The following is a 23,820-nucleotide window of genomic DNA, read 5'->3' as shown; positions in this document are numbered from 1 at the left end:
GAATAAGAATTATCCATCCATCCTTCCATTTTCTGAGCCGCTTAGCGTCGTGGGAGTGCTGGAGCCCATCCCAGCTATCATTGGGCAGGAGGCGGGGTACACCCTGAACTGGTTGCCAGCCAATCGCAGGGCACACATAAACAAACACCCATTTGCACTCACATTCACACCAAGGGGCAGTTTAGAGACTTCAATTAACCTACCATGCATGTTTTGGGGATATGGGAGGAAACCGGAGTGCCCGGAGAAAACCCACACATGCACGGGGAGAACATGGAAACTCCAAATAGGCGGGGCCGGCGATTGAACCCCGGTCCTCAGAACTGTGAGGCAGTAACTCTAACCAGTCGAACACCTTGCCGCATAATAAGAATTAAACATCATAATTAATCAACGTAAGGGGGGCACACGTTGGGCGAAATCATTATCAGCTGCACACCGTTGGTGACGATGACGCGACAGTAGTAGAGTGATGCCTGCTACCACATTGCTCAAGTGAAGTGTGTCAGCTGACGGATTTTAGAGAACGATGGCTTTTGCAGATGCTATACTATTGGTCTGTCCGCAAATCTGTTATTTTTAGGCATTATTAATCAATTTAAAGTGGTGAAAATAGCTTGAGATCCAATCTATTAACGCTCACGGACGCTCCACTGTCCGAGAAGTGATGTAAAACTCTGCTTCTTCCCTTACTCCGCGGTCAGCCAGCGTGACCCTCACGATTGAAAGTCTGGATGGTTTTTTTTTAGACCATCATGACTGAAAGTAGTTAGGTTAGATACATTTGAGTAAGCGTGTTTTGTTAAAGATGGATCACTGTAACGCTTCGTAGGAACTGCAATTATGTCAGCATCAACGGTTGAGTCTGTTTATTTCCATGTACAATTAAACAAAAAAATACCAATGCAACAAATGAAGGGGGAAAAAAAACAACGTATCATGAAAAAGAAAATTCACCTTCAAAAAGGAATAAGTAACATTTAGAGGTAACTGTGCAGATTCATTTTCACCTATTATACTGCTCATCGTTTTATATATTGCATCACCTAAGACCTTTGAAAAGGAGTCGGCCAGCTGTCGCGAGCCAACCGGGCACTCGGCGCGTGTGATGGCCAAGCTAGTCACTAGCTGCTAATACTGGTGAGCTTATACAATTTTAATCAATTACAGCATAATTATTTATTGATTTATTAGCATATTAAATAAGCGATTGAACATAATTTCGGGGTCGCTGACAAAATTGTTTTCATGCAACTCCGGTCCAATAACAGCTTGCAGGTGATCTTTACATTGCAACTCTATGTAGTTTGTCGTTGCTGAATATTTACTACCTCGCTATGGTTTTCTTAGTAAACAAAGCTGCACAATAAGCGCGAACTACAAAAAGCCATCACATTCTCGCAAATTCGCAAGATTGAAAAGACCAAAAATGGCGGCCTCCATTAGCACGTAGATGAGATGTTTTAAACTTTTTTTTTCTTTTTTTTTTTAAGAATACTTAGATTTAAATAAACAGTATCTGATAAAGAGGATATGCACAGATAGGTTAACAGACTATTTTGATATATTGGGTTTGATTCTCCTTTAAATAGTAAAACTGAAAAGATTTTATACCAATTTTACACAGTATATTTTGTCATTATTAGCTCTAACTATGGCATACAATGGAACTGGCTTCCTGTGCATCAGATAAGAAAGCTGAATAATCTCTCTCTGACGTTGTTGCGCAATGCCCAGAATTGTTATTCAGTAAGAGAGCGATGAAGGATATTTTGGAACATGATTTTTTTGCATTCAGGGAACAGCTGTGAGCAGTGAATAGAACAACTTTACAGTATGTGCCTCATTTCTGCTGCACTTCACTGTGTGTATTAGTGCATTGGACTGCAGTGAGAATACACTGAAAGAATATATTTGAAATTTCCCTGTCATCTTGGTTGGACAAATTTGCAGCTGTTCTAAAAGCACGTGTAATGCTACTGTGGATTTGTTCTATTGTAAAAGAGACAACGCAAAATCACAAACATATTGGACTAAGAACTCAAAAAGAAATTTGGGGTCGTACAACAAGCGTTAAATTAGATTCACAATCAACGGAGAAGGTTGGTAGTTTCAGCAACTCTTTCCTATGACATAAGTATTCCGAACTTGTTTAGAGAAGGTTAGCCATTTGTTGTCAAGGGAGAGCGTGTAAATGGAAAAGGAGCTGGAGAACAAATTAATATAGTATTTTAATAAACAAAAGGCATACGATAAATGCCTTCATTCAATTCCTTAAAATGGAGCTATTCGATTATGTAACAATAACCTAATTTAAAACATTCAAAAGTGAAACTGCCATGTATTTTGTTAAGTCGTCTGCAGTGTTACAAATCATTCCAGCCAGAGCAATCCTTTTCGACACATATAGTATAGTACATACAGTTACTTTTGTGACAAATAATCATTATTCAAGATGCAAAATGAAATCATCTTGGCAGTCAACAAACCCATTTCAAATTGTTCAGTGGCTTCTGAGGTTTTTGTTTGTTTGTTTGTTTGTTTTTTCTCAATGAATGTAAAAATCTGGGGCAGAAAAAGCTTCAGGGGGTATCTGCAGCCATCAGATATATTGCGGCAAATAAATAAATAACAATTAATATTCCCCTCTGGATGCGATTAGAGTTGCAAATTCAATAATGACAGATACCACTTGTCCACATAAGTGTTGCAGATGAGCTGAAAGCCTATTCCAGGTGATTTTGGGCGAGAGGCCGGGTACACCCTGGACTGGTCGCCCATTTTTTACATTAACTATGTGCAGTACAAATTAACATTGTTTAATACTCTTTTGTTCTTCCTATATTTAAGCACAGTGATCATTTTCAAATACTACATAATGTTACAGTGGCTTACAATATTAAATACCTTTTGGGAATAAAACCTCTCTCGTTTTTGATGAACACTTTTACCCTACTGTATTTTAATGTTGGTGTTACTCGGTGACCTAAGTATTTTTCAGTTGATAGTTTAAAAGTTTGAGAACCACTTGTAGATAAACATAAACCACCCATTGGTCAAAATTGTTGATACTGCTTGATTGCTTTGGTGTCGCATATCTATTGTTGTGGTCGATGGGTTTTTAAATTAATTTGTATTATTTTTTTTAAATGTATGTTTTCATCAGAACTCGACGTAACACTGATATCTGTGTGTATTATACACTCCTGACCGAAACATTACATTTTTTGTGTGTGTTTAAATAAAGAAACTAAGTGTGGGGGGGGGGGGGGGGGTGATAAATAAATAAATGATTGCCGCACAATTTCATGCAGATAGTCAAGGGTTAACAAGACGTAGAGAAGGAGGGGGAAGAAAAATCCACCTTGGTTGTGACGGGATCGGTATTGCACCAGCTAACCGGTCACCCGGGCCGACCTTGAACCGCTCATGTAGGAAATGGATTTGGTGTGGAATCGAGTAAACTGGTCTCCGAGCGACCAGTGAGGCGCGTGACCATCACCATTGATTCCGTAAAGCGCGTGCTGGTCCGTGCGTCAGCGTGCGTGCGTACGTACCGCGCGTGCGTGGGAGCGTGTATGTCCGAGTGCATATGCGGGAACGCGCGCGTGTGTACGTGTATATGTACTGGGCGCTCGAACCAGTCGACAGATCCACAGAACGAACAGCACCGCCGGCGCCGAGCCACAAGAAAGCCAAGCGGAGCGGAGCAGAGCTTAGCAGGCAGCCCGCGAGCGAGCGCTCGGCTAGCAACGAACAGCACGTTCCACAGTGAGACATGGTCGCTTCCACACCCGGAATCCTTCTGCTACCGCTGCTAATATGCCTCCGACACTACACGACTGTTCACGGTAAGTATTTCCTCTCACCATTAAGGAAGGCAACGCTCGCAGCGTGCCGTCGGTAGTATTAGCTAATGTCGCCGGGCTTGAACACCTGTCTTCGTGCTGCTCGTACCTTACGTTTATTGTTGGCTATGGGACGATGCAGGCGTGACCCGTTTTCTTTGCGCGAGCCTACATAATACTACAATATGTATTTTATGCTTTTTATAGCTAATTATTTCGGACTCCTGGCAATGAGAGTCGAAGCGGGCCTTTTTAATTTGTGTTGCGTGTCTAATTATTCTTTAAGTCAATCGGTTTCCTCCAACCGAACAACGCTCGCTGTACAAAATGTGATCTTCTTTCCCATTTTTTCTCTTTTCTTTTATGTCCTATTACCGCACGCTACTATTGATACTCCCGTTCATGTTCCAATTGGTATACGGTGCTTAATTCTGAAGTGGGTTATGGATTACTATATGAAATTGTCACTACTGTCCAGTCAACACTGCCAGGTGGCGACAGCTGAGTTCACCTGCCGCAGGTGACTTCAATCTAGCCCTCATTAGTGCGGCTGCACTTGAACGGTTTAGTCTTCTGTCTGCAAGCTAATAACTCAATATTACTTTTTACCAGAGCTGCAATAGTTAATTCATCAACTATTTTGATCATCAGTTAATTGTCCAAATTATCTCAACAGTTAATATTCTTGAACTTCTGTCTTCGTCCATCAAAGGAGACTGAATATCTTTGTGCCAAATCAAAATAAGAATTTTTTTTTTTTTTTAAATCTGCTTTTACTTTGGAAAACAATGAGCCACTTTTCTTGTTTACTGATGGTATGCACCAATCCAGTAATGTAATCAGAATAATAAAAATGGTTACTTTCTGATCATTTGCAATGGTAATATGAATAACATGTGACAATTTAGTTGAAACTGCACAATACAAAATAACAATAATCAGTTAATATGATTCCAGGGCACACAGACAAACAACCATTCACATTTAGGGACAGTTTAGAGCAGGGATGTCCAAGCTTTTTCTTCTAAGGGCTGCATACAGAAAAATTGAAGGGTGCAAGAGCCATTTCTACATTAGTTGCCTTTTATTTACTTGCAGTAACACGATAAAACCTGTCAATCAGTGTAGGTAAAGATATGCTTGGCAATTCTGTTCAATAAAAATCCCGTCATATTTGCAGATCAGCGTTCACAAATTTCCTTTTTTGTTTTATTTTTTTTGCAACCCATCCTTGTTACTCATTGAAAATGTCATATATCTGCTGTTTTAGTTCTGAGGCCAAAGCAATAATAGTATTACTTTGTCGCCATCTGTTGGAATCTGCTTGTTTGGTTTACTTCATTGTTTTTTTTCCCCATTTTAGTTTGGGCTGTCCTGTTTTGATGGTCCTTGATTGCACCTCTTGCACCATCAAAAGTGAAAATGAAATTCTGCTACTCTCCTGATGTAGCTCCATATAGCCCGTGTGCTTTAACGTTACAATTTGTTTGTATTCCCTAACATTTAGTATGGTACGTAAAAGACGAGTTTAATAACGTTTGCCACATGTGTGCAGTTTGTTTGCCCATGTTTCTTGCCCATGCATCAATTTGTGCTAGTGTGCTTTTTAGGCTAATATGCTAACAAATACTATGGACAAGCTTCATGCGGACTTGGTTTGTTTACATTGAATAATTTAATAATTAGACTTAACACCGGCCTGATTGGTATTCGGCCGATATTTAGCATTTTATGCTGACCGACAACACGTAATGCCCAGTACAGATTAAGACAAATTTGCTCTTTCACGATTGCACTGTCAGACTACTGCAATAAAATCTTGTATTCCGATACCACCGCATCCTGTTTTTTTATGATCGCTTTTCAACTCAAATGCGACCGGAAACACTCGTTACCGTGGCGACAAGTCTGTTGGTGGTCACCCGGTGCTCAGGACAGGACGTTCGTGTTCGTTTAAGGCTTGCTTGAGGTATGCTCCTGTACCTTTTAATACAATATGATACGGCACGCGAGCAGGCAACAAAACGTTATGTAGCTGCGGTTGTGCGTAAACATGCTCCCTTTCTGTCAAATCGTGCTCTAAAGTTTCGGTGTGGGTGAAGTAATTTAATTACAGTAAAGCAATTTTATTACAAAAAGTTATGTTGTAATGTTGGTTTGACCTGACTGATTAGAATACATGATCTGACTAGACCAGTGATTTCCAACCTTTATGGAGCCAAGGAACATATTTTACAATTGAAATATCTCAGGGCACACCAACAAATAAAAATGTCCTAAAGTGGATAAATTAATTACTGTATTTGCTTCCTCCCATCTAATAGAAGACCATTCATTTGTTCTGTCTGTCACTATGCCTCACTGGCAAAAATAGATGAACAAAGCTACATTTATTGTAAATCTAATTTATTTTTATTTTTTTTCAAGTATATACAGTAAATGAACAGGTCATTTAAGAAGACACATTGCTCCAGCTTGTGATCGGTTCTTTTATTTGTATTTTTTTTTAAACTCAGTGATCGGCCCCAAAAATCCTTATCGTGTAAAGCCTATTAATATGAATTTCCCAGAGAAAAGCCACGCAACCACCGGGAGAACATCCAAACTCTCTAGAAAAGCTGGAACCCGGATTCAAACCTGCATCTTCTGAAATGTGTGGCGGTTGTCTTAACCGCGTGCAGTTTTTTTCCCCCCACCTCATCTTATAAATAACCCTATTTATCAAAAACTAACAGTCAACATAACCAGTTTCTCCAATCTTGAAGTCGGGAAACATCTCTTCGTTTCGTTTCCTGTCAGGGTTGGAGCATGGCCGAACTTTGTCAACACACTATCGATCATATTCAAAAATAAGGAACTCTCCCCAGCATCAGCACAGGATAATTGGTCAGTACAAGCTTTGGAGACAACCAATAAATGGGCCTTTGCTGTCTTCAATTGGAATTGGGCTTAAAAGCCACCCTTGTGTAGTGGGCTTAAGCAACTAAGCAAGTGTAACATTTTGCCTCTGATTCTTCATGCTTGACTGAGATAACTCGAAGGGAAGTGTTGGGCTTGGACCTCTGCCAAGACTGTTCCACTTTAGTCTGTGGCTGGCAGTTTTTGGCCTTACAAAGTTGCTGTAGCGATCCATCCATTTTCTGAACTGCTTATCCTCACTGAAATGTCAACAGAGGACCCCCGCATACTCGCGGTTCGGCGCCTGCGGATTCACCTATTCAGATTTCTTTTTTTTCTTTTTTTTTTTTTCCTTTTTTTTTTTTTTTGTGAAACTGGAAATAATTTTTGGTTCATCCCTGCTTATTTGAGAATTGTTTGGTTGTGTGTATGTATAAAAAAAAAAAAAAAAGTTTTCCCCAATGCAGTTATGGAGATTAGTGGTCCAGTGTATACTAACCAGCGATTTGAATGTGATCACCTCAGCCCTTGTTTTAAGTTCCTTTGTCGTAAGTTTTTAAAATAAGACTACAGCATTGTTTTTAGCCAAATTATTGCCAAATATCCATGGACAAAACAAAATGGTTGTGCCAATACTGTATGGGTATTTTTATATCCTGCTATTTATTTACAAATAAATTATGTACACCACACCAAATATCCAGTGGCCAAATACCATTCAAAATATATCTGGTGGTGCAACCACTTTTTAAAGGAATGCAGTGAAGGGCAAGAATTAAAATAAATACAACACTGCTTAAACTAACATTCAAGTATTATCCATTACTAAACAAAGAAAAATAAATTACAGGAGTCCCTCAGTAGTAGCAAAGTAAATCTAACAATGCGTTAGAGGATTATATCGTACGATAAATGTTTTAGATCGTATTTAACGATATATCGTTATATTGCACAGCTCTAGATTGAAATATCACAATTGTTTTTAATGGAGAGTTTTTATTCCTTGCTGTAGGTTATATGAAATGTGCATTGTCATGTTAATTCATAGTTTGTTCAAGAGTAGAGAAAATGCAGGCTCAATTATCAAATGCTTAAGGGAGTTTTGCACTTTGACTTGCATTGATTTCTCTTTTTCACTTTGTTTTTGGGTATTGAGACTTGTAATGTAAGCATACTTTTAATAACTAAACACTTCTCCTGAAAAGCACGCAAGTGTACTGTAAATTTAAATTGTAAGAGTCTCTGAGCAAGGGGATCTCACAAATTAGATCAAAAAGAGCAGTAGCAATGCCTGGCCTGATTTAAAATGGATGTAGCTTCCCTTCAGTTACAGTGATGGCATGCAAGACCCAGATCTTCAGCTACATGAACACAAGCAGTGTGGGGGTGCGCTTGGCTCCTGAAGTGGGCGGGGTGGTGCACTGGAGGAGGAGGGGAAAACACTGGAACAGTTTCTGTTACTGGGGAAAATTGCTTTAACGTGACCGCCAGTGTGACACCGTTTATATAAAGCACAGTGACATCCTATTTTTAGCAGGACTCATAAGTGCAACTTGGTGCCTGTTTTACTGTGTTTTTGAAAGTAGAAGTTTATCATATGATGGTACATGGTCTTTTTTTTTTTTTTTTGTGATGGTGCGTCATTTTTATTTTTATTTTTTTACTGTTTTCATTTATTCAGAAGAATGGTGGGTTTTTTTTTTTCAAGAAACTGACTTGATGATCAAATTTTAGCACTATGAATGCATGTTTATTACAGCATCGTCTTGTCTTTCAGATAATTAAGTTAGTTTTAAGATCAACATTTGGTGATGGACTGGTGTTTTTGATCCACTGTTCCATTTCTCCCCCCCCCCCATCATAAAAAAAAAAAATTCCCTTAAAGTATTGTATCTGTGACATGTTTTTTCAAAATATCGCAAGGATCAAGAACTATAACATACTTTACACTTGTCGTGACATTAAGGTGGTTTGAATGGAGGCTTGCTGTCTCATGCAAGTGAGAGACTGTTGATCAGAGGCCAATGCTATGCTAATGTGGCTCCAACACAACTCTTCAGCTGTGCTACTTGATTAGCGCTAACATAGTGTTTCAGATGGCTGTAAAATGGTGGATCTTTGCCCAGACTAAATGGTATTTCCATATGTCCCGTTTAGGATAGTGGACCATTCCATATTTTTGCTGTTTTCTTTTTCAGAGGTAAAAATTTAAGGAAAAAGATTTTGAGTATGTTGTGAGAGACTAAATTTAGCCACTTGGATAGACATTAGTTAATCTTAGAACAAGGACCAAGGTCAGATGATGTATTTGGTGTTCTCATCTCTAGTATGACAGACTGCACAAATAACTGCAGCTAGTTTAGACATGCTGTAGTAGCCCTCGGCATCAATGACTGTTGCGTTTAACTGGTGCAAAATATTTATTCTTCTGCTTCTCAAGCACAAAAAAATGAAAACTTGTACAAATATTAGCTTTGTATCTAAATCACAGCAAAAGTCATACTCAATACATTTTCCAGTAAAAACCATACACTTAATCAATTCTATTAAATCAATATTGCATACACAAGCACTAAGTGCAACAAAACACAATCCAACTGCCACATACTGTACCTCGATTCGCCTACCAAGGGTACAAAACGTCCTCCTGTCTGTGGCCTCTGAACAACAGCCGAGCAGCTGGCACCCGATGTTGAAACAACTGCACTCGGTGACAAACAAACATGTTTAATGTCAGACACGAACGGAATGAACTACAGTCGTAGGTTATGCTTTTCTTTCATCCTGCCTGTAACCTTCTTGCTACATGGTGATCCTGGTGCCCATGCTATTGTGTGGTGAAACAAAAGTTGCCATGTGACGACACCTTTTTATTTATACAGTTTCTTGGGTGTGCGGCCAAGGGGAACAAGACTATTACACAACCTGCTCCGCCAGCCGCTTACAGATTTCTTTTTTTTTTTTTTTTTTTTTTGGTAATTTGGTCAAATCAAATGCGTATGTTTAGTATGAGTTCATACCCATTACCCAAACATGTATTGGTGTGGAAAAATACCTGATTACATATTTTGAGGTGCAGTACCACTTGTAATGCTAAGATGAGCATCCTTTATGGTGGATGCACGCAATCAGTTCAGTGTTACAATGGGACATTTGAAATCCAAGCTTTAAATTTAATACCTAATCTACACTATAAATAAAATTGAGTGATGTATGATGAGCAATGCGGGACAAGAACTCGAGGGTTAAACATTACAAAATGTTTCTATAAAAGTCATGTAAATTTTATCATGATCTGTCATTCAGGAACCAAAACAGAATGTGAGGCCAACCAGTTTCAGTGTGAAAATGGCCGTTGCATCCAGTCTGTTTGGAAGTGTGATGGTGACGAGGACTGCAGTGATGGCAGTGACGAAAGCTCATGTGGTAAGAAACTCAAATCTGACTTGGAACTGTTTTCCAAAATGAACACAAAATTAACACGCTACCCAAAAGATACAACTGCAAATTTGAATGGGAGAGGGGGACTTCATTTTAGATGATGAAATGTAACTGTTGCACTACAGTGATTCCATGTAGTGGGGTATTAAAAAGAAAAAATAATAATCTCGTGGGGGACAAAATTAGTGCAGTCTATTATGGTAACCATTGTAATCTCAGGCATCACATGCTAGTGTAAAACTGGAGGAGCTCTTATCTCCTGGGAGTGAATGCCCTGCTGATACAAAGGCATCAGAGTAGTGCCAACTGAATGCCTTTTTGAACCAATCAATTTAGTGTATATTGTATATACCTCCATGGGTGGATACAGGTTTTTTTGGGTTTTTTTCTTTTCCCCCTCTCATCCCCTTCTGTATCGGGGTCATTTGAGACAGGGTGTGAGAGAACCTGTGGTAAGCTGCCAAATGTCATGCTGCAGAGCAATAAAAATTACTAGAATATCAAGCATGTGACTATAAATTGATTCATATTGAAATATCTACTTTCATTTTGAGCCCATCACTGCCCAATGGTGACATGTTACCGATATGAACCTTACATGGACTTAAATCCATTTCATGTAATCATGCCTTAATCATTGAGAAATTGTGAAAGATGCTGTCTCTCAACAAATACAAAAATGGAAATAAAATCCTGGATGTGCTCAGCATGTTGTCTGTGATTGTCACTATGATTGCCTTTTTCCCCTCCCTTCCCACAACAGTCAAGAAGGTTTGTCCAGACACAGACTTTGTATGTCGTAATGGCCAGTGTGTTCCAAAGAGGTGGCAATGTGACGGGGAGCCAGACTGTGAGGACGGGTCAGACGAAAGTGCAGAAATCTGCCGTAAGTAGATCTCAAGCCTGTCAGCTTGAAGTCTGATATAACTTGTGAAGTGTTTCAGGTGAATGTTGAAGTTCTAAAATTCTTTTACATTTACCAAAATCTACTTATTCCAATCTACTGGAATCAAATACTTCTCTCAGGATTTGGTCCCCATCATAAATGCTAAAAAACTGGTTGTAATGATAACTGATACAAAGACCACGCTAATCATTGCTAATAAAAAGCTGAAGGGTTTTCAAATTGAATTGGGAGACACTAGTCTTAATTAGTAGTGATGCACTGAAATGATGAATGCATAAATCGTAGTGACTGGGAAAAAAAATCATGTATTTGCATATATAAAATTGATTAATGTAGGGAAGTATTCCTGCTGTCTGAGATTCATGGTCACTTATGATTGCTTTGAGATGGTCTGTTAATACTATGAATGAACAAGTCTGAGAGACAGGCAAAGCTGAGCATTTACAAAGCAAACTGAGTGTATCAAAGATTGATAAATCTGATCAAGAGAACATTAACATGGTTAGACTATTTTGTTTTGTCACTTTGCGCAATAAGAAATATTGCTCATAAACATTGAGGTATTTACATAGGAGTAATCATTTAAAATGCCTAAAACTAGTTTTTCTCTGCAATTCTGCCTCTTGAACAATATTTAGGGTACACTACCATTTACAGTATGGTAATAGTGAGATTAAGAGCAGTGTTCTTTATATGTAATGGTCATAAATATAAAATATCAATCATTTGATCTGTGAACAATGCATACAGCCTGAGAGTTGTTATTTTAGGAATTAAGGGCTCTGATAACAGAAGCATCTTTGTACTTGTGATTCTAGTAGTGGGTGGCCCCATAATGTATACATATAATTCAAATTTTGCATATTACTTAAGCTAAACTTTATTATTTTTTTTTTATCTACGACTGGACTTGGCCAAAGGTTCTCAGAATTTTAGATTTTGTGTCCGACTGTGTGTTCTGAATGGTTACTATTCCATGCACAGTATGTATAGTAATATTTTATCTGTAAGATCCTTGTAGTAGTGTTCTTTTGTAGCTACAGCGACTACTAGAATAAAATGGTGGAACAAAACGGGTACTGCAATAAATCTTGATTTGTGGCATGTATTTTTGTGATCATGCAGACATGCGGACATGCCGTTTGAATGAGTTTAGTTGCGGAGCAGGTTCCACTCAGTGCATCTCCAACTTCTGGAAGTGTGATGGTGAAAAGGACTGTGACAATGGAGAAGACGAAGTCAACTGTGGTAGGCGGACACGTACAATAAATAAATTGGTAGCCATAACAGTAACATTTGCTGCCTCATATTTACTTTACTGGTAGCAATTGAAATGGCTGTTAGGTTGAATTTGTATTTCAGAAAATCATGGAGTTTCTTCAGATTTATTGTGCTTAATGATACCATATGACTGGGTGCAAGGTCATGGCCGTGTTGTGTATACTCTATAAAAGGTGGAGTGATTGGCAGACAGGAAATACAGCCAACAGCGTACAACTGCACAAAAAAAAAAAAGAATTAAAATTACTTCAAATTACAAGTACCGTTGGTAATGTTTGACTTTACACTTCCAGGTAACGTAACCTGTGCTCCAAATGAGTTCACCTGTGCCAGTGAACGCTGCATCTCCCGAAACTTTGTTTGCAATGGCGAGGATGACTGTGGTGATGGCTCAGATGAGGTGGCGTGTGTGCCGTCTTCCTGTGGCCCGAGTGACTTCCAGTGTGGAAATTCATCATGCATCCCAAATAGTTGGGTGTGTGATGAGGATGTTGATTGCCAGGTAAGGGAAACGCAATAAAATGGCAAGCATAAAAATTTACGAAGCACAGAGCAAGAACAGCTGTTTTGTTAACAGGAATGTCTTCATACAAACATAGTGTTTGGACAAAAGTCAACTTACTAACAGTAGTGTCGCTCAACGGCAGTTTGTGCTGCCCTTTGAGATTGTTCAATGTTTAGCAAACTGTATAACTGCAAATCAGCTGAGCTGGTGAGCAGTTTACATTTAATGCAGATGCCTAATACATTTGTATCTGGGTTCATGAACCCATAGTCCAGTAATATATAGTTTAATCAGATTTTTTTCCATTAATTTAAAACGCATTCACATCTCTACCTACCCTAAATTCGCAGTAAATGACACATGTTGACAAAGTGTGACCCTTCATTTGAAATTATCATGGTGAGGCCTTAATGCATGGCTGATGGAAACGCACAAATGATTGCAGTTGTTGCGCAACTGTTATTCCAACCAGTGATGTTGCACCTAGTCAGCCATGCATCAGTTGGTTAGTACTTCCTTTTGGCCGGTACAATCAATAACGTGCTTATGTGCAAATGTGGAAGGATTACATTGACATGCTCTCTATTGTGCTACAACCTTTGTGTTCTTCTGCAGGATCAGTCAGATGAGTCTCCATCACTTTGTGGTCGTCACCCGACCCCACCAGCCAAATGCTCAACTAGTGAAATGCAATGCAATTCCGGAGTGTGTATTCACAAAAAGTGGAGGTGTGACGGAGACCCCGACTGCAAAGATGGCAGCGATGAAGCAAACTGTCGTATGTACAAACTCTTCCACCATTTATTCATTTCTTTTTCCAATCATCCTTTATACGGTACATGATGTACTGATAGATTAGACAAAAAAAAGACTTTAGGTATCACACTTCAGTAATTTCCCAACCAAACACTTTTTTTCCTTTTTTGGGGGTGAGGGTTGTCTAATATGATCCGACCAATGTTTTGTGTATGGTGTTGGCAGCTGTACGCACTTGTGGAGCAGATCAGTTCAAATGTGATGATGGGAACTGCATACTGGGCAACAGACAATGTAACGGCATCAGAGAGTGCACTGATGGATCGGATGAAGTTAATTGCAGAAACTGTAAGTTCTGATCTTTTTTTTGTCATTTACATTTACACTTTTGTTCCACTCGCAGCTGTTAACAATAGCCAGATGTGTTAATAGCCAACAAAATCACTTGATGTGGTCAGAGGAGCATACATTTTACTAGTCCCAATCGTCGACTAATCGAGCGACTATTTTGATAATCGAATTATTTAGAGCCATTGATTAACTTAAAATTGTCATCCTCAGATTTCAGCCTGTCAACAGTAAATACTGATTTCTGTAGTCATTCATGAAAGCAGACTTATCTTTTGTTTAGTCAAAGACATTTGCAAACTGATTTTACTTTTAAAAAAAACTATCAATTTCCCCCATTTTCTGACATTACAGACCAGTTTCAGCCATTAAAATAATAATTTGCAGCCGTAGTGTGTATATATAACCTCCAACTGACATTTAGTTGAACCTGAAGCAGCCTCACAAGCGTATATCAAATTAAACCATAGCCATAAACATTAATCAGTATCTGAGAAGGAGCTCCATTTCAAAGTGAGTACATCACTCCTTATCGTGTTACTGGTTATTTGTTGTTTCATTAAACAATACCAAATAACAATCTGTTAATAGTCATTGAAAAAAAATATTTCACACTTTAATTCAAAATTTGCATTCAATTATTTGAATAATTGATAATTATAAAAATATTTGACAGTGACGGCCCTACATTTAACAAAGCATTTGCAAAACCTTAAATCGATCATATAGTGCATTCAACCAAACAAAAAAATTGTTCATTTGCAGAATTTGTTTTTTTAAGCTAACAAGGCACCCTTCATTGCAGTTTGCTTTCTTATTTGACATCTTGGCAATATTGACGGCATTTCAAATGATGCTGGAAAGGAGTTATTGCAAAGGTTATGCAAATCATTTGTTCCTTGTCACAGTGACTCAGTGTCATGGACCCGAGAGGTTCAAATGTCGTAGCGGTGAGTGTATCGAAATGAGCAAAGTGTGCAACAAGAACAGAGACTGTCCTGACTGGAGCGACGAACCCATCAAGGAATGTGGTGAGTTTCACAACACAGTGCAAACTAGCAACAAAAAAACTTCAGTCAGTTTGACTGGTCATTCCAACATCCACATAATACATTGTGCTGAGCAAGAACAATGCACCTACTACCGGTATATTTTGAAATTGGTGGTAATGCAGCATCCATTAGCCTAAAACACATCCTGTATGGGGTGGCACGGTGAAGACTGGTTAGAGCGTGTGCCTCACAGTTCTGAGGACCAGGGTTCAATCCCCGCCTGTGTGGAGTTTGCATGTTCTCCCCGTGCCTGTGTGGGTTTTCTCCGGGCACTCCGGTTTCCTCCCACATCCCAAAAACATGCATGCTAGGTTGATTGACAACTCTAAATTGCCCGTAGGTGTGAATGTGAGTGCGAATTGTTGTTTGTTTATATGTGCCCTGCGATTGGCTGGCAACGAGTTCAGGGTGTAACCTGCCTCCTGCCCGATGATAGCTGGGATAGGCTCCAGCACGCCCGCGACCCTAGTGAGGAGAAACGGCTCAGAAAATGGATGGATGGACGTCCTGTATGGTACATGTTTATAGATAAGGAATTAATGGAGCCAATGCAGACAATGTTGTTTTTGCAGGTAGCATAGTGTTTGACAAACTACTCCATGCTAAAATTGTGGGACATATGTGGTTAAACGAGGCTCACCGATCACGGAAATTAGTCGTGTTCTTCAGTCAGTTAACTCAAAGTTTTGAAACAAGTTTTTTCTTTGTCAGACTGTTTAAATGTCCTGCTTTAGCTCATTATAATAATTCATTAAGCCGTTTATACCAAAGCTGTCATGCAACTGATTAAAGAATGCTACATGCTTCAGCCATTTGACTGACTGAATCAGGCATAAGGAACAGTGCCATTTTCTAGTATGAACAGTGTTTGCTTTATTAAAACCTGTGGTTTCATGTTCCGCAGATGTCAACGAGTGCCTAATGAACAATGGGGGCTGCTCACACATCTGCAAAGACATGGCAATCGGCTTTGAGTGTGACTGCACACCTGGGCTGCAGCTCATTGACCACAAGACCTGTGGGGGTATGATAGTTTTTGTTCAGAAATAGTATTTATTTCAAACATTGCTTGTTCATATTTAGCAACTATTCAAATGGTGCCAACAAGTCAAAATGTGGTGTAGCCAAGCATTTCGCAGTTACTGTAGATGGTTTTGGAAAAATAAGTGGATGTCGCTCTTATGGTGTGACTACATGAACACCAGCAGCTGCATGATGTGCCATTAGTAAACTTTTCTTGTACAGTATGTAGCTGTTGTATTTGGCATTTGATTTTCTCTCTCATTAAAGTCATGATTCTCCTTCTTTCTTCAGACATCAATGAGTGTCTGAACCCAGGCATCTGCAGCCAGATCTGCATCAACCTGAAGGGAGGATACAAATGTGAATGCCACAACAGCTACCAGATGGATCCAACTACAGGAGTCTGTAAGGCTGTAGGTGAGGGATGCCTGATCTAATCTAATACACCCCCACCTAATCTAGCACCCTACCAACAGAAATGTCTGGCCCAACAAGGTGACATGGTCTTGGTATGTCTGGCAGGTCAGAGAATACAAAAATAAGAAATTGGTGGATGAGAATAGCGGATAGTCCTGCTAGCTTCACCTAATCTTATCGCCATTGTCTTCAAAATATTCATACCAGCGGGACTTGCGGCTGTGAAGTGAAGCTCAATCTTCACTGCCAAAATGTAAAAGTGTATCCTCGAATATGATAAAACCATAAGTGAGCTACAAACAGTGAAACAAATGCTTATTTTTTGGGAGTCTGGCTTTGATGGTCCGTGTTACAAGGCACTCTATGCTATGGAACACATTATCGGTCGGCTCGTTGAAGAGAAACGCGCATGGCTCATACTCGTTGCAACAGCGACATTCAGTGTAATGGGGAGTTGAGTTTTGATTTTGTTTCTATGCTGATCTGTCAAAATACGGTATGTCTGTCTTTACTTGAATCCAGTATGTGGCGCAATAAAAATTGGGGACTACTGTGCTGAAAAAAAATCGACTAATCATCGACTGGACTGTCTTCACATTCAAGTTGACTACAAAAAATCTTTTTCAACCACTAGTATAAATGCATAATTCAGAATTCCAAACAATGTATCAAAATAAGTTACTCTGCCACCCCTCATCCCCCACCCACACAAAAAACAAACTTATCCATGTAAAATATTTCAAAATCTGTTCAATGGGAAGTTTTCTAGTGTTGCCACATCAATGCTCTTCAAATCACAAATGCTCAGGATTTTTTCCCCCCCATAGAGCAATTAAATATTTGAGAAAATGTTAATTACATCAATTTTAAATATGAAATATTTAAGTTATAAAACAAAAAAACTGAATCTTGGATGCATTTCCACTGAAGATGTAGAAGGTGAAAATGATTTTCTGTGTTTGTAGTGACAAGTCCTTCTGTTCTTAGGCAAGGAGCCCAGTCTGATTTTCACAAACCGTCGAGATGTTCGTCGTCTGGGCCTGGAGAGGAAGGAGTACACTCAAATTGTGGAGCAGCAGAGGAACACAGTGGCTCTGGATGCAGATTTTGACCAGCAGATTATGTTTTGGGCTGACCTGGGACAGAAGGCCATATATAGGTAACTTGCACATCATTCAGGTATATTGAAAAGCCTAAACTTGTACTGTGTTTTTGTCAGGGTAAATCCTTGTTTGCACTCTCTCTCAGTATGTTGTTTAGGCCTGTCATGATAGCAAATTTTTAGGACGATATATTTTCCCCAAAAATATCACGACGAACTATAGTATCGTCTTTTATGCCACTGAGATATTAGAGCATAATCACTCAATCAAAAACTTAGCTTCGTGTATGCGAGTGCCCACATTTCAAATGGAGGGTCCCCCCGCTCTTTCCTTGCTCTGATTGGTTTAGAGACCACGCTTCTCAGATAAGGGACGCACATCAAATGAGATCTCTAAAGTTAATATCAAGGTGGTATTATGAAATGGCATGAAAGTTTGGTCTCTGAGATGTAGGCTATGGGTCGAAAGAGAGAAGTGAAACTGCTAGCGTCTGATTTTTGTGAATGCTGTAATGTGACACAATTAGTCCTGCAGCTGCCACTTTTTTGTTCTGCAGTTTTATTTCAAACGTAAAAAAATGTTACTTATAACTAGACTTTACACTGATTTGATCGGTATCAGCCGATATTTAGCATTTTATGCTGATTGGCTTCGTGTGGGTGAAGCAATTTAATTAAAAATATTTAATAACTAAGTTAGCATCCATGATTTCTGTCATGTAAGGGTTCATGTTGGTTTGACCTGACTGATTAGAATACACGATCTGATGAGCAGTGATTTTCAACCTTTATGGAGCCAAAGAACATATTTTACCATGGACAAAATCTCACGGCACACCAACAAACAAAAGTGGATACATTAATTACTGTATTTACTTCCCATCTCATAGAAGACCATACATTTGTTCAGTCTGTCACTATGCCTCACTGGCATAAATAGATGAACAAAGATACATTTATTGTAAATATAATTTTTGGAGCACTTAAGTACACAAGTATATAAAGTAAATGAACAGGTAATTTAAATAGACGCATTCCTCCGTCTTATTTTTTTTAAACTGATCGTGTAAAGCCTACTTATAACTGTACTTTAAATCTAAACATGGCCCAAAAATTCTTGCTCAACGGGCAAGGATTTCAGGCTGAGTGATCCCAAATAACACAAGGAATGTAGAACGTTTGTGAAGATGTAATACTACATAATGGTGTCACATTGATAATGTGACACCATTGTTGTTGTTGTTTTTTTAACACTGCAATGTTCTGCAATGTTGCAAACAAAAGTTTGTTGCGCACGCAGATGGACAAGATGCTGTCTTGGACATCTCTACGGAAATTCTTTCCACTGTCATTTTAATTCCCACTTTTGTCTATGTATGATTCGCTTACACTTAATCGATTGAGTTGCTCCATTAGACACATACTGGTTTAAATGAAATGCCTTAATATAGTGTGAATGCACCCTAAATACTGTGTAGTATCTAATTCCATTCAGTTTTGAATGCATTCCAGTTTTCGCGTTGCTGAATGAGGTAATTACAACTACAGTGGACCCCCGCAATTCGCAATAGGGACCCGGCTGGATCGCGAAAATCTGCGGATCAATTTTTGAAACCCCAAAATGCTTGAAATAAAATGGAAAACCAAAAAAAGTAGATTTTCTTAAATGTGGATTGACCTACTCTTGGATGTTTTAAAAACATGTATGCATGGGGTCCAGTGTACATGTGACTAGATATTGTAGCTTTTTCCTTTCTGAAAACAAGATGACTAATAGGAGCTGTATCAAAAATTCTGCCGTTACTGTATCTGTTTTGATTTATTAATGGTTGCTATGCAGTGATCTTGAGCTGCACTGCATCCTACTGAGAGCTGTTTCAAATATTTTGGTTACCTTTTAACATGAGTCAAAATGTGTACAAATCTTCATTTGTAATACACTGCAAACTACAACCATGGCAATAAACAGCGATTCCTTCCATTCAGCTTCTTTTTTTCAGTGAACTGGCTTGTTGCATTTCTAGTAATAGTCTACAATTTGTACATTGTGGTAGATATGAAGTATTTCAATTTGGTGCCATTTTATTTTTCTTACAGCACTCTGCTGGACAAACATGGCAATGTGAGCACCCAAAACAAAGTGATAGAAAATGTCCACTCTCCCGTTGGAATTGCTGTGGACTGGATTTATAAGAACCTGTACTGGTCTGATCTCGGTAGCAAAACCATTTCTGTTGCCAACTTCAATGGAACCAAGCAGAAAATTCTGTTTAATAGAGGCCTGAAAGAGCCAGCTTCCATTGCGGTAGATCCACTGTCTGGGTAGGTACTTATCAGGATTTTGAAGATGTCAATACAGTATGCTGTACTAACTTTTGCGGCTCTGTCAATTGAAGGTTTCTGTACTGGTCTGACTGGGGTGAGCCAGCTAAGATCGAGAAGTCTGGTATGAATGGAGTCGATAGGCAGATTCTTGTAGCAACAGACATCCAATGGCCAAATGGAATAACCCTTGGTAAGAACAAGGTTGTGCTCACAAGCCAATCAATCATTGACAATATTACTAAATATTTGGCTCTGCTTATTTTAAATCTTAAGTCAACAGATAAGTTATGGTTTCATGAAGTAATCGGCAACTGTGGGACATTTTTAAATTCTTAACCTGAATATATGATGCATGTGGGTACAGGATTGTGTGGTGGGTTCTTTCAGTATTTATGATTAAAGTACTACAATGTTAACTAGGTTTCTCATAGATTTTAAAGTGTCTTTTCGATGTGCAGTGCCAATTGAACAATACCTTTTTGATGGATTTGAACAAACATGACTTTGGTTTTCTTACAACAGCCAATTTGTGGCATCATTTTGAAAATGTTACAAATTATTCTGGCTCTTCAAATTCCAATTTGCTTCCCCCTTTAATTGACATTTGCCCTTTTTGACCACATTTTATTACCTTTTGACATTTTTGTCATACCCTTCTAATCTTCTGGCTGTTCTTTTTCTAGATCTAATCAAAGGCAGGCTGTACTGGGTTGACTCAAAGCTACATATGCTCTGCAGTGTCGACCTGAATGGGGACAACAGGAAGAAAGTGCTACAGTCGTCAGACTACCTTGCTCACCCCTTTGCTCTCACTGTTTTTGAGGTACTGCTGCCACATTCTTTAGCATGTTTCTGTTTACAAAACTCAGGACAGTAGTCTGGCATTGTCATAAATATTGTTTGACCTTATCAGCAATGTTTTAAAATTATGTATACTGTAAAAGCAAGGATTGTCAAATGATCACCCACTCTTCTCAAACAAGCTACAAAATTATTTTTAATGGTACAGCAGAATTGTTTTTTACCCTTTCATGTTCTTAGAATTTTAATGAAGTACTAAATGTTAATGTTTAGAATTGAGTTATTTGTAAAACTAATGGTAAGATTCATACTGGTTTGCTTCTCTAATGTAGATATTTCATTTAGCTTTTTATGTACATTGTTTTGAGCTGCTGCTGGCTACTGTAGGGTGTTTATATATATAAAAAAAAAAAGTTTTGATCCTCTTTCCAGGATCGTGTCTTCTGGACAGATGGTGAGAAGAAAGCCATCTATGGTGCTAACAAATTCACTGGATTGGACATTGTGACACTAGCCAGCAACCTGAATGATCCACAGGACATCATAGTGTATCATGAGCTTATTCAGCTATCTGGTAAAAAACATAACACAAGTACATAAAACAATATATGTACTGTATACAGACCCACCATACTGCAATCATGCCAAAATGATTGTATAATGAAACAAAGGAATTGGCAGGTTTATTGGGCAGGGTTTCAAAGATACTGTATTGAGAAAACTCTTGGAGTTTATAGGGCCTATATTAAGCTGATAAGTTCTTTGTATTTTTTTGCTTAAGAAAACAAAACTGGCAGTTGTTTCCAATAATCTGTTTTGGAGCAACTGATAAAAAGATTCACCACCTAATCTTTAGCTCTTCTCAAAAGCTGTGATGATTTAAAATCCAGTGATCTTGCTTACCTGTTGCAAAATGTACTTGACTGATATGTAGATGGCAATAAACCGTTGTTTATCACATTGACACACGAATTGCAATACAAGATTTATATAAATTGGTGATTCTTTCTCTGCGGGCCGGTACCAGTCTGTGGACCGGTGGTTGGGGAAGACTGCTTTAAGGTTCATTTGAATCTTTTCAATCTTGACTATATTTTGGACTTCACCTTAACTCATTCACTGCTTTGGGCGTTAATATTTAACTCTTATCCAACGGTTTATTGCCACCTACATGTAAGCCTGGAAGAAGTTCTCAACCCAGCTGTTAGTTATATTCATGTTTGTAAAGCACTAATTACCAGATCCCTTTAGATGCTAGCAGTATATCACTTTGGATTTTAAATCATCACAGCTTTTGTGAAGAGCTAAATATTAGGTGGTGAATCTCTGCTTGGAAGTTAGACAAGTTAAGGCATCTGTCACACGAACAGAGTATTACAGTGTATGTATGAAATAGAAAGTGTTGTGATTGGGAGAAGATATTTCATGGAGAGAATGAAGAATGCCATGGGGGGGGAACACTGACCTTGAACTCGGGCCACGCAGCGAGTCTTTGTCCCTCACTACGTTTTTTTTAAGTTGATCTGTAAATTTTGTCATGAAAAGCTCTTGTTTTTGTTGTTTTATAGTTTGAGGCAGCATAAAAGCAAAAACTACTAGTCGTTCTGTTTAAAATGTTTTTCACCAAAAACTTGTTTTCACCGCCTTTTGGTCAAAACCAAACCCTGTTGTGCCACTGATCATGCACATTCTGGTCTTGATTGCATTTTGAAAATGTTTTTTGCTTCTCAAATGATCCAAATTCACTCTGTTCAAAATGGGATCAGATTTGCCATTTTAAATTAATGGATGCATTTAGATTAACTATTCATTGTCCGACTGACCGGTGACCAATCCCCAGGGTGTTGTCAGCCTTTTGCAAACTCTCAGGTTTAGGCACTAGCTTCCTTGTAGTATTGCCTAGGAAAATGGTAGAATGATGGTAAAAAAAATAAAATCGAAGAATGGATGAAAATGTATTCAGTGGCAACACGGCTACATGTGGACATGAACTAACCAGAAACCTATGCTCTTGTTTGCAGGAACTAACTGGTGTGCAGAGAGAGGTGCAAATGGAGGCTGTAGCTACATGTGTCTGCCTGCACCACAAATCAACAAACACTCCCCCAAATTCACTTGTCTGTGTCCAGGAGGACAGGAATTGGCTGCGGATGGTCTACGCTGCAGGCCTGGTGAGTAAAAGCACCCCAAAGGAAATAGTTGCATGTTTAACATTCGTCAAAAGAAAAACGCTAACAGTGTTGTCCCGAAATTAGATGCTTTATTTCTTTTGGAAAACAATTTTTTTTTTTTTTTTAAAAAACAATGCAGTACCTTGCCAAGTTGGTGGTTCTGTGTAGCGTAGCTACTATAACTAGCTGAACTCTTTCTGCCACCTGCGTTTTGCCTCAGATACAGCCATGCCAGCTGCATACCCCATTTGCTATAGTTGGTCTACTTTTTCTGATTATAACAAACTATTTCATCCTTTTCGACTCACTACTGTTTGCCATTTCATAACTCTGGCAGTATATCTAGTTGTTTTGGCTCCTGCAGTATGATCTGAGGTGCTTTCAGTTTTCATTTCAGTGTTGGTGTCATAACTAATGATAGCCGGGTCAATATTCAATCCCGGTGTCTTGCAATTGGGCTCCTCCTACAGTTGTGAACTTTGAAAGTGTAAGACAAACTGAAAAATAATGTTAGCTAGACCACATGAGACGTCCAGTTTGTAGGTGGTATAGGCTTGGACAGACTCCACCTACCCTGTAACTTTGTACTAGACAAGTTGTATAGATAACAGATGGTTTCAGTAACTTGCTAAACTTAAGAGTCTCAAATGTGACCAAGAGCTGAACTAATCAAATAGATTCAACTGGTTATTTTGTTTATATACAGTAGCTTTCCAGTGTCTGCCTAATCAAAGATCTTCTGTGAAATGGCAGCCATGCCAGCACTCTTTTCAATCTTTCCTTAATCTGACTGAGGGATGCTAGTCTCCTCTGCCCCAGCTGAGTTTTGTCGTATCATTTCTGGTCTCACCAGTTTTTTTTAATACTGAGTCTGAAACGAATTCTGTGCATATAAACTCCTAATTAGACTCTCTGCTGCACACCAAGCGACTGGTGTAAACAAAG

At 38.8% G+C, this 23,820-nt stretch overlaps 1 protein-coding gene across 2 annotated transcripts in view; it reads left to right on the top strand.

Annotated features, from left to right (window-relative positions):
* Positions 1–3,394: 3,394 nt before the first annotated feature.
* Positions 3,395–23,820, top strand: part of vldlr (very low density lipoprotein receptor) — a 30,375-nt gene continuing 9,949 nt past the window's right edge. Inside the window, exons 1-16 of one of the 2 annotated variants that reach the window (XM_061799028.1) lie at positions 3,395–3,851; positions 10,053–10,172; positions 10,951–11,073; positions 12,220–12,342; positions 12,669–12,877; positions 13,496–13,658; positions 13,862–13,984; positions 14,893–15,015; positions 15,941–16,060; positions 16,351–16,476; positions 17,464–17,635; positions 19,676–19,900; positions 19,975–20,093; positions 20,587–20,726; positions 21,137–21,278; positions 22,726–22,875. In XM_061799028.1, coding sequence (XP_061655012.1) covers positions 3,779–3,851; positions 10,053–10,172; positions 10,951–11,073; positions 12,220–12,342; positions 12,669–12,877; positions 13,496–13,658; positions 13,862–13,984; positions 14,893–15,015; positions 15,941–16,060; positions 16,351–16,476; positions 17,464–17,635; positions 19,676–19,900; positions 19,975–20,093; positions 20,587–20,726; positions 21,137–21,278; positions 22,726–22,875 — 2,251 coding nt within the window. In that variant the 5' untranslated portion in view covers positions 3,395–3,778. The remainder of the gene's footprint in view (positions 3,852–10,052; positions 10,173–10,950; positions 11,074–12,219; positions 12,343–12,668; positions 12,878–13,495; positions 13,659–13,861; positions 13,985–14,892; positions 15,016–15,940; positions 16,061–16,350; positions 16,477–17,463; positions 17,636–19,675; positions 19,901–19,974; positions 20,094–20,586; positions 20,727–21,136; positions 21,279–22,725; positions 22,876–23,820) is intronic. The other variant, XM_061799029.1, reaches the window with a different exon arrangement.

This window comes from Phyllopteryx taeniolatus, chromosome 15 (genome assembly GCF_024500385.1).
Source record: "Phyllopteryx taeniolatus isolate TA_2022b chromosome 15, UOR_Ptae_1.2, whole genome shotgun sequence".
Taxonomy (NCBI): domain Eukaryota; kingdom Metazoa; phylum Chordata; class Actinopteri; order Syngnathiformes; family Syngnathidae; genus Phyllopteryx; species Phyllopteryx taeniolatus.
This window is presented reverse-complemented; position numbering and strand designations above follow the sequence as displayed.